This window comes from Lipophrys pholis, assembly GCF_963383615.2.
Source record: "Lipophrys pholis genome assembly, chromosome: 6".
In the NCBI taxonomy this organism is placed as follows: domain Eukaryota; kingdom Metazoa; phylum Chordata; class Actinopteri; order Blenniiformes; family Blenniidae; genus Lipophrys; species Lipophrys pholis.
Window position 1 is genome coordinate 34,355,950 of NC_137629.1, and position 11,587 is coordinate 34,367,536.

Genomic DNA, 11,587 nt, shown 5'->3' on the forward strand with positions numbered 1-11,587 from the left:
CATCCATCCATCCATCCATCCATCCATCCATCCGTCCATCCATCCATCCATCCATCCATCCATCCATCCATCCATCCTCACACCCCAGTGAGCCAGACAGTCTGGATGTGTCTGCTGAAGCAGTTCTTGTGCTCTTTGAGTATAAATCCACATATTTGGTCCATTTCCTTCTGGAGAACAGAGCGACTTCCAGGCGCAGCACCACTGTAGCATCGCTGGACGTACGGCTCTTTGAAATGGAAACAAAATATGTACGTGCTGTCAAAACAACATTAAAATGTAAAAATGAAAACTCCAGGCCTTGGAAGCCACAGTTTAATGTTGAACGCTGCTGTAAATTGAGTTTTTATTACGTCTACTTTGCCAATTGGAAAAGGTTTCAGAGTTATAAACCCCCAGGAAAAGGGAAAGAGTTGCAGGCAGAGAAATAATCACTTCTATTCACACCTCGCTATGGACGATTTAGAGCAGGGGTGTCAAACATAAGGCCTGTGGGCTAAAAACCGCCACACAAGAGGCCAAACAAACCACCAACCAAATGATAAAGTATATATGGTGACGCTGCCATGAAAGCCAGCAAACGAGCTTTAACCTCAAAGCCACGCTGTCAGGGTCAGTTTGTAAAAACACCCAGAATGCAACAGCTCCAGGAGAAGTTTGTGGGACATTTCACTGTGTTCTCACCAAAATTGTAGTTATTTTTCTCTCGCAAATGTTTGTTATATTGTGGAAATATAGAGATTTTTATCACGTATACTCTCCACCAACACAAAGAAAATCTTAAAAAGTTAAAGGTTAAAATGGTACTATTTGATCAGTCCGGCGCACGCAGGATGAGCTTGGGCTGAATTTGTCCTCCTTACTAAAATGTCTTTGCCCCCTCCTGGTCCACATCCATTAGTTTAGCTGATATAAGGTCCATGGATTGTGGAATGAAGCTGCAGGATCAGAGGATCAAGCTGATTCAAAGCCAGTCTTCTGTTTAGCAACAACAACCGGATTCATTCTGCCGGGTTCATAAGCAGGTCTATTAAATTTCAAGCTAATCAATTTAAGAGTGATGAGTTTGACCTCATGAGAAAGTGATGAGCTCTCGGGCTCCGACTCCCCCGGGGCTGCTGCCGCCAAGTCAAAATTAATACGACATGAAAACCTACACCACAAAAAGCCAAACCAACCTTCAGCTAAATAAAGCGGCTGATTGAAGTCACACACCTCCACCGTGTTGATTCCTGATTGAGGCCTTCTGAGCAGCTCGGGTGCAGAAACTCTGGATTCCTGCATTTCTGTCATTTCAGTGGCGAGGAGCTCTTCTGTACCAGAAGCACCACAGAACCACGAGAGCCTGATCCTCTTCACCGCTCTCACTGCACCGCCGACCCATTCCCACTTACCTCATCAACAAATTGCTTTGAGGTGAATAGCCCTCAATTTATGAATTTACATAAGTTATTCCTGCGGCCCAGGCCGCTTCAATTAATATTTATGGGCCAGGAGAAATTTCTCCTCCTGAGCAGGAGGCTGAAAAGCCTCGTTCTAATCGCTGGTGTCAAAATCTGCCCCGTGGAGCGTTTACATCAAAGATTAATACCAGGATGAATTTGAAAGTTCACAACATGTTTGTTTGAGCTCCGACATCTACCAAGTGCTCATTGTGCAGGAGCACAAACACGTCTTCCATCTCAAACTGAAAGAAACTCCTCCTGGCTGCACCCACAGCAAATCCCCACGTCTCCTCGCACACCGTTCCTGGGCTGCAGATGAAAAGGTGCTTCGCTCTTTTACAGATATGATCCACAAAACGGGGGCGCATCGAAGAAACATCGCATCAAAACATGTTTTAGTGAGTCATTTCTGCCGGTGACATCATTGTGATGACTGTCGTCACTAAGAATAACTGACCCATTTAGCAGAGAGCAAGGTGGCCCATCTGGAGTCACCGGGTGCCAACAACAACTCAGAGTAACAGGCTGAACGTGATGGTTCTATGCTGGAACCTGCCTCTGCATCTCCTCAGGAACCTCCCAGAGGGACTTCGCCGCACGGCTGGAAGCTTTCTGGGTTCCTGTTTCCATCAACCTTGAACAGATCAACAGCATCTCCACCAAAACTTGGCAGCGCAGCTTTTTCTTTTCTCCCCCTGGTTTGGGTCCTGTGGCAACACAAGCCGGTCTGCTTTGTGTCTCCTCCTGTTCGTCTCACGAGGTTTGTGGCGTTCGATTAGGATGAGAAACAGCCATTTCCTCACGAAGAGGATCCGGATATGCTCTCGAGCCGAGGCTGCAGCACCATTCATCCTCCTGTGGATTCTGCTGTAGCCTTGGTGAAACCAAGATTCATTCCACAATGTCAGGATTCTCACTATATTCAATAAACATGCACTGAAAACAACAACTTACTTCAAGTTAAAAGACCTCGCTTCACAATTTTCTTGCAAAGAATGAGTTTCCTCCTAAGGAATCATGTCAGAAGCCCAGACTGCACACCTTAGCAGATACCGTCTCTATATTTAGTCCGACATTGGAAGGTACATTCAGTAAGAACACATTCAGTAAGAACACATTCAGTAAGAACACATTCAGTAAGAACACATTCAGCGGGTTGTTTATGCGGTTCAAGTTAAAGACGCATTTACAGAAATCCACATGGTGTTCCTGCGTCCAATCAGAGCATCAGAGCTGGACTCGGTTCTGATTGGCCTCCGTGTATCCGAACAATCGCTGAAATCCTTCCAATCAGGCCAGTTTGCAGAGCTGGGAATGGAACCCCTCACCTCAGCAGGTTTGCTTCATTTGAATTGCAGGAGCTGCTGTTGGTTTGGCTGCGTCCAATTTGTGGGATTATTCGACAATTTAAGTGAAATTAAGTCCATAGTATTAAAACATATATTATCTTTGATATTTTAAAGTGGGTCACTATATTTGGTGAATCCATTATGATAAATATAAATATGCAGGATTCATGTACAGTGAAGCTAAAAAAAGGGGGAAATATTGTAAATAATAATAATGTATAGGTTTTCTATAGCGCTCAAAGATGCTTTACATTGCATCGTTCATTCCCTCCATACCTGATGGTGGTAAACTACGTACGTAGCCACAGCTGCTCTGGGGCAGACTGACGGAGGAGAAGCTGCCATTTCACTCCATCAGCCCCTCCGACCACCACCAACCACTCTCACACTGCATACACACAGTCCTGCTCAAGAACACTTTAAGATGTGGACAGATGGAGAATCGAACCTGCAACCTTACAGTTGAGAGACGATCTGCTCCAATGCCAATATCAGCATCAGGTTCAGTACTGCGGTTTGGAGATTCTTTAATATTAATGAGGACACAGGTAAAACAGACTGTAAATGATGTTTTGGTAAATATCAGGAGGAGGAAAGTTCAGAACAACAGGTAGCCGTGCTACATGCTACATGCTACATGCTACATGCTACACATGATTAAAGTCTGTTGTTGTGCACTTTATGCAAATCCAGCAAAAAAAATATTGAAAACACATGAACAAATACTTATAATTTACAGAATTCTTAAAGTATATACTGTGGAGGCTGGGAAAGATGAGACGGACGAAGGAGTCGAGTCGGCTTTCTTTATTGCCTCCAGCAGCCTGACAGTTCACCTGTCCAACATTTTCCCTGTGCGTCACCGCACTTCCTCTTTTAACACCTCCCTGTCACCAACACACCCCTCTCCGTCACCAGCACACCCCTCTCCGTCACCAACACACCCCCGCACGTCACCAACACACCCCTCTCCGTCACCAACACACCCCTCTCCGTCACCAACACACCCCTCTCCGTCACCAGCACACCCCTCTCCGTCACCAACACACCCCCGCACGTCACCGTCACCAGCACACCCCTCTCCGTCACCAACACACCCCCGCACGTCACCAACACACCCCTCTCCATCACCAACACACCCCTCTCCGTCACCAACACACCCCTCTCCATCACCAACACACCCCCGCACGTCACCAACACACCCCTCTCCGTCACCAACACACCCCCGCACGTCACCAACACACCCCTCTCCATCACCAACACACCCCCGCACGTCACCAACACACCCCTCTCCGTCACCAACACACCCCTCTCCGTCACCAACACACCCCCGCACGTCACCAACACACCCCTCTCCATCACCAACACACCCCTCACCGTCACCAGCACACCCCTCTCCGTCACCAGCACACCCCTCTCCGTCACCAACACACCCCCGCACGTCACCAACACACCCCTCTCCGTCACCAACACACCCCTCTCCGTCACCAGCACACCCCTCTCCGTCACCAACACACCCCCGCACGTCACCAACACACCCCTCTCCGTCACCAACACACCCCCGCACGTCACCAACACACCCCTCTCCGTCACCAACACACTCCTCTCCGTCACCAACACACCCCTCTCCGTCACCAACACACCCCCGCACGTCACCAACACACCCCTCTCCGTCACCAACACACCCCTCTCCGTCACCAACACACCCCTCTCCGTCACCAACACACCCCCGCACGTCACCAACACACCCCTCTCCGTCACCAGCACACCCCTCTCCGTCACCAACACACCCCTCTCCGTCACCAACACACCCCCGCACGTCACCAACACACCCCTCTCCGTCACCAGCACACCCCTCTCCGTCACCAACACACCCCTCTCCGTCACCAGCACACCCCTCTCCGTCACCAACACACCCCTCTCCGTCACCAACACACCCCTCTCCGTCACCAGCACACCCCTCTCCGTCACCAACACACCCCCGCACGTCACCAACACACCCCTCTCCGTCACCAACACACCCCTCTCCGTCACCAACACACCCCTCTCCGTCACCAGCACACCCCTCTCCGTCACCAACACACCCCTCTCCGTCACCAGCACACCCCTCTCCGTCACCAACACACCCCTCTCCGTCACCAACACACCCCTCTCCGTCACCAGCACACCCCTCTCCGTCACCAACACACCCCTCTCCGTCACCAACACACCCCTTCATTCTGCTTGAGAGAACCTCCCTCAAGGTGCACACCACAATACGATAGATAGATAGATAGATAGATAGATAGATAGATAGATAGATAGATAGATAGATAGATAGATAGATAGATAGATAGATAGATAGATAGATAGATAGATAGATAGATAGATAGATAGATAGATAGATAGATAGATAGATAGATAGATAGATAGATAGATAGATAGATAGATAGATAGATAGATAGATAGATAGATAGATAGATAGATAGATAGATAGATAGATAGATATCAGTGGCGGGTGTCAGGGCCTGAAGGCTTCTCTACAGGCCTGAGAAAAGTCTCAGAATCACAGACTGATGTTGATCATATTTTATCCATCAATACTTCTTAAATAATTCCAAACTGTCTGTCTGCTTCCTCTCATAGTTTCTCTCCTGACTGCTGCTTCCAGACTGAACTTCTACGTTAAAGTTTGAACCAATCACAGTCCAGCCATCACCTGTTGCCGGGTACAGAAAGCTGCCTGAGGCCTTCAGGTTCAGTTCTGCAGGCGTCTGCAGTGGAAAATAAGAGTCGGTGACGCTGCTGCTTCAACCAATCAGATTTAGATATTGACGACTCAGGACCTTCTAGAAGGCCTAGCGTGACGTCAGCATATTCCTGCCCTCTGATTGGACTGGCTGACTGCATCTGGAGCATGTGCAGGAACAAAATATAGTTGGTTGATTTAATAGAGGTTTAGTCAAACTACAATGGCTGAAGGAGAAGATAAAGACATTTGGTTGCAGATTTATTGTCAAAACCAAAAGGGATTTTTCCTGGAGGTCATTGAACGCACCGCAGCACTCCAAGCGCACGGAGGTCCGGTGTAATTTTCTTGCGGTCAAAACAACTTCCTTGGCAGGATTCAGAATTATATTATTTGCCATTATATTATTTCCAAGACCACGGAAAGCTGACGTTTGTCTCAGTTTCAGGAATAGCTGCTGCAGCAGAAGGAGAGACGAGAACCGGGGTCATAAACAGTCTTCGCCCCGGGACAGAAAACCATCCAGGTCCGCCACTGGTCATCAAGGTATTTATTCTGGATACACCAGTTTCTATCTGTGATGCAAAGGCTTTTTATACTGCAGTTCTGCATGATAACTTGGTTTTTGTAGTCATAAAAAGTTATTGAGGGGTGGATTGACTCACACCAGCACTAGGTATATATATGCCACTGGTATATATATATATATATATATATATATATATATATATATATATATATATATATATATATATATTTACTGTATATATACTGTATATATGTATATATATGTATGTGTGAAATAATTTCTACCCAAAGAATTCTGTAAATTGTAAAATTGTACAACAGATATAGATAATTGCAAGATGACTGAAAATATCAAAGTTCCTCAGGGATGAAACTTCAGCGATTGAGATGTAAAGTAATAATAAAACTAATCACTGACATGGTGCAGTGAACTAGAAACACATTTAACAGATGCAGATGTGTTTGTTGTTGCACTGTTGTGACTGTGTGTGCGAGCCGATGGTGCAAAAAGGCATTAAAGCATGAGCGCACCTTGTCGCTCTGTGAGTCACTGCACCTGGCAGGTGAACTGGCGGCGGATGAAAGAGAGTGGAAGTGGTGGAAACACTCCGAGACACCTGAGACAAGTGGCAGAGGGGTGCATCTGTTTAACTCCGTCTCTCTCACACACACACACACACACACACACACACACACACACACACACACACACACACACACACACACACACACACACACACACACTGGCAGCGAGCCAATCGTACAATACCCAAACATCTGACAGGTCCACAATTAAACAAGTTGGTGATTGTTGGGAGGAAAATGCTGTAAATGAATCCAATCTGCTGGAACTGTTAGTGACAACAGCTGAACAAATGACTGTTTCGGCACATTTTCCCTGCGTAAACTGAGCAGATCTGTTCTGAGCAGAAGCTCATGAGAGACAAACAAAAATAGCAACTGATTCCTGCACAAAGGGGGAGCCAAGGTAAATATACAGCAATATATATACCGTGTGTACATACACTCTGACTAATTTTATGAGATGAAATCATGAAGCACAACAAGTAAGAAAACAGTGAAGTCAATAAAGGGATTATGAATATTGATACTGATATAGCACATTTATGACCTCTCCTCCAAGAGAGCACTTCCCCCTCCATTCAGCAATAAAACACTGGTTATAGGATCTTCCCAACATCGCCATATTTCTCCTTATACAACTGTGTCACATTTCCCCTGCCTGTGGAGCTGGATGAATACTTATATATTCGCTGAGGGAGAAAGGCAGAGCGTAAAGATTAAGGGCTCGGATGACAAGAGAGGGCACGAGGAGAGATGAATCTGTGTGGGCTTTATTGCTGTGGTCAAGATTCTAAAGGTTAGCAAGAAGTCAGCTCCGGCACATGCTGTAAAAACAGTAGAAATAACAAGAAGAACAACAAAACATTCAGAGGCATTCTCCCTGGAAACAATGCCCAGAGGACAGAGGAGGAGGAGGAGGAGGAGGAGGAGGACGAGGAGGGGGAGGACGGAGGAGGAGGAGGAGGAGGAGGACGAAGAGGAGGAGGACGAGGAGGAGGAGGGAGCAGGAGGAGGGGGAGGACGGAGGAGGAGGGGGAGGAGGAGGACGAAGAGGAGGAGGACGAGGAGGAGGAGGACGAGGAGGAGGAGGAGGAGGAGGACGGAGGAGGAGGAGGAGGAGGAGGAGGAGGAGGAGGAGGAGGGAGCAGGAGGAGGAGGCGGGGGAGGAGGAGGAGGAGGAGGAGGAGGAGGAGGAGGAGGAGGGAGCAGGAGGAGGGGGAGGACGGAGGAGGACGAGGAGGAGGAGGAGGAGGAGGACGAAGAGGAGGAGGACGAGGAGGAGGAGGACGAGGAGGAGGAGGAGGAGGAGGACGAGGAGGAGGAGGAGGAGGAGGAGGAGAGGAGGGGGAGGAGGAGGAGGAGGAGGAGGAGGAGGAGGGGGAGGAGGAGGAGGAGGAGGACGGAGGAGGAGGAGGAGGAGGACGAGGAGGAGGAGGAGGAGGACGAGGAGGAGGAGGAGGACGGAGGGGAGGAGGAGGAGGACGAGGAGGAGGAGGAGGAGGAGGGAGCAGGAGGAGGAGGAGGGAGCAGGAGGAGGAGGACGACGACGAGGAGGAGGAGGAGGAGGAGGAGGATGAGGAGGAGGAGGAGGGGGAGGAGGAGGAGGAGGAGGACGAGGAGGAGGAGGAGGAGGAGGAGGAGGAGGAGGAGGAGGGAGCAGGTGGAGGATGAGGAGGACGAGGAGGAGGAGGAGGACGAGGACGAGGAGGAGGAGGAGGAGGAGGAGGAGGAGGAGGAGGAGGAGGACGAGGACGAGGACGAGGAGGAGGAGGAGGAGGAGGAGGAGAGGAGGGGGAGGAGGAGGAGGAGGAGGAGGAGAGGAGGGGGAGGAGGAGGAGGAGGAGAGGAGGGGGAGGAGGAGGAGGAGGAGGAGGACGAGGAGGAGGAGGAGGAGGAGGAGGAGGAGGAGGAGGAGGAGGAGGAGGAGGAGGAGAGGATGAGCATTACTTTATCTTCCTGACTGAGATTAAAGCTTTGTTTTCCCGCTGAGACACAAGAGGTGCGTTTGGTTCTGTTACAACAAAAAGCTCTGAGGACCGAGGTTCTCTTTAAAGATCCCAGCAAATAAAAAATACCTTCTGTCTCTACACTAACTGCTTTTTATTTTTTGGACTGTGCCAAGTAATTAATTAATAAAATAGAATCATGTTATTCAAGTATTTTGAAACTTTGGTTTAGTTTCGTTTTTATTTCCAGTAAAATGGAGACATGTCTGATGATTCATCTTGCACTGGAGGGCGTCTCCTCGTTCTGCATCTAGAGCAGACTCTTATTCAGCTCTGCAGCACAGCCGGGTCACATACTTTCTCTTTACCAGCAGACTGAAGCTCCACCCAGGGACAGAGGAGAGTCAGATCCAACATGCTTGAGGACAATGTGTTTGCAGATGAAACCATTGTTTCATTGATTAATTGAAAGAACTGAAAACCTTTTCTGAACTGACACCATCTGACCGTCAGCACCACAGGTACCCACTACAGGGCTGATGTACTAAGATCCAACAGGAAATGAGCAGTTTAGCACATTTGCTCAAATCAATTTGTGTGTAAATCAGGTGCTTCCCTGAGAACAACGTCATGACTGACATCAGGTGCAAACAAGCGTCAGTCAGTGGAAGATCTGCACGGGTTCCACTTTACAATCGGTAGCCTGGGGTCACCGTGTCTGAATGGAGCGCTGAGTTCTCAAAACTCGTTTTCAGACAATGTAAATCAGGTTGTGCACTGAACTTAAATCTGTTTATGCATTCCAATATTCCTGGAACATTCGTTTGATATTCCATATTTATATAAATATTCATGATAGTAGTATTTCATGGCCACAAATTACTATTAAGCGGCTTCAACTTACTGTTTCATGACCTCAAGTTACTTATTCATGGCCAAATACTTATACTTCAAGGCTGCAAATTATTATTTCATAGTCACAAATTACCAATTCATGGCAACATTATAACATTTCATGGCCAAAAATTACAACTTCCATTTCCGAACTACTATTTTGTGCCCGAAAAATAATATATTGTAACAAAAGTAACTAATGTGTAGGCATGAAATATTAAAGTTTTATTTCTGAGGCTCCATACAAATAAACTCAACAGCGAGTGAACTGCATTATACTGCAGTATATCAGACCCAATCCTCAGTGCGCCCTGATAGTAAATCAGTGTTCACGTGCAGTATCACGCTTCCACCTGCTTTTATCCGCGCAAACTATGAGTAGATCGGACCTGATGTGCGCCTGAGTGGGAAAAAAAAGGATGTGACACCGGCATCAAATAATGACTGTACTTCAGCTTTACCGGAAATACATAAATATGTAGAAGTCACACGTCAGTGGACATCTGTCACGTGTTCTTTGAGTGTTCCTTTCTTCAAACTTTGATTTTAACCTCGCTGGCTGCTTCTGTTTGACCACAAACCCCCAAGGACAGGAACGGGCTGTCGTTTTATGAACCGGGGATCAGAAGGGTGGAGATGATGCACGGCCCCCTGTCAAGAGGAAGCAGACAGGGACGCCTTGTTGGACACTGTGCCGCGGCCTGCAGATCTGACTGAGAGCTTAGTCGGATAGACTCGACTGAATCATATCAGCACATCTGCAATTGCTGCAAAAAAAATGGAAAAACGCGGTGAAATAGAAAGAATCCTGGCGGAGATCAAACTTCATCCAGATTAAGAGGCATGTCATCTCCATTCAATCCAGACAGCATGTCTATCATTTGTTCCATTTGACTGAGCAACATGTGCAAAGATTGTCTAATGCCACTGCAGATAACAGTGTCATGTTCCCTCCACCTAAAACAAACAAAAAAAGTATCAGGGTTTTTTTTTCGGGTGACTGGCTTTGGTGTATCTACTAATCAGGCAACAACAAAAGTATTCAGGGGCCAATATATCTGGCAGAGCTTTAAAAAAAAAGAGTTCATTCTGTCTCGCTGGATGGTTGAGCAAGATACAGAACGTCTTATTTGAAAGATTGTGGTCACTAAAGACCAGAAAAGTCACAATATCATTATACTAATATTTATTGTTCCAGTCAATCAGGGAGAAAAGCACACATAGTGTTGGGGGGGGGGGGGGGGGGCAGCAGGAAACATCTGGGGGGGAGGTGCCTTTTCCCAGCATGATCAAAGAACAGAGCAGGACAGGACAGGACAGGACAGGACAGGTCAGGACAGGACAGGACAGGACAGGACAGGACAGGACAGGGAATGGAATAGAAATACTTTATTAACCCAGGGAAAATTCTTGAATTCTAATAAAATACAAATCATTACTAGAACTGAATTCAAAGTGCGTGGCACGGTGGGGTAGTGGTTGGTGGTCAGTTTGATTCCAGCCTTTCAGTGTGGAGTTTGCATGTTTTCCTTCCACAGTTAAAAACATGTGACTGTGGTTAAATGGTCAGAATGAGCCCCGTTTCCACGACAGCGTCTCAAGTGAAAACACATCGTTTCTGCGTTTTCATTCCAGGAAAGTTTCACGTTTGCATGGCAACATTCTGAAAACGATGTAGTTTTCATGTTGAGCCATGAGGGGGTGCTGTTGTTTGTTTGTGTAACGAAGCCACAGGAAGATATAAAAAATTCCAAAAAAAAAAAAAAATTTATATAAAAAAATATAAAAAAAATAAAAAAAAATAAAAAAAAATAAAAAAATAGAAAAAAAAAAAAAAATTAAAAAAAAAAAAAAAAAAAAAAAATAAAAAAAAAAATAAAATAAAATTAAAAAAAAAAAAAATTAAAAAAAATAAAATTTAAAAAAATAAAGTATAAATTAAAAAAAAAAAAAAAAAAAAATAATTATTAAATAATTAATAAAAAATTAAATAAAAAAAATTAAATAATAAATTATCTACTACGGTTGTGGTGCGCAGCGTTCCCCGTTCCATGGAGAAGGAGCCGGAGCGTTTTCAGTGTAAAATCATCCAATTCATCCAAATCATTCTGC

At 46.4% G+C, this 11,587-nt stretch overlaps 1 protein-coding gene across 1 annotated transcript in view; it reads right to left on the reverse strand.

Annotated features, from left to right (window-relative positions):
- The window catches only part of LOC308111358 (teneurin-3), a gene marked incomplete at its 5' end in the record, with an annotated part of 187,682 nt that overhangs the window by 100,916 nt on the left and 75,179 nt on the right, over nucleotides 1-11,587 (reverse strand). Inside the window, 2 exons of the mRNA XM_080466222.1 lie at nucleotides 4,627-4,756; nucleotides 4,850-4,985. Of these exons, the coding sequence (XP_080322348.1) occupies nucleotides 4,627-4,756; nucleotides 4,850-4,985 (266 nt within the window). The remainder of the gene's footprint in view (nucleotides 1-4,626; nucleotides 4,757-4,849; nucleotides 4,986-11,587) is intronic.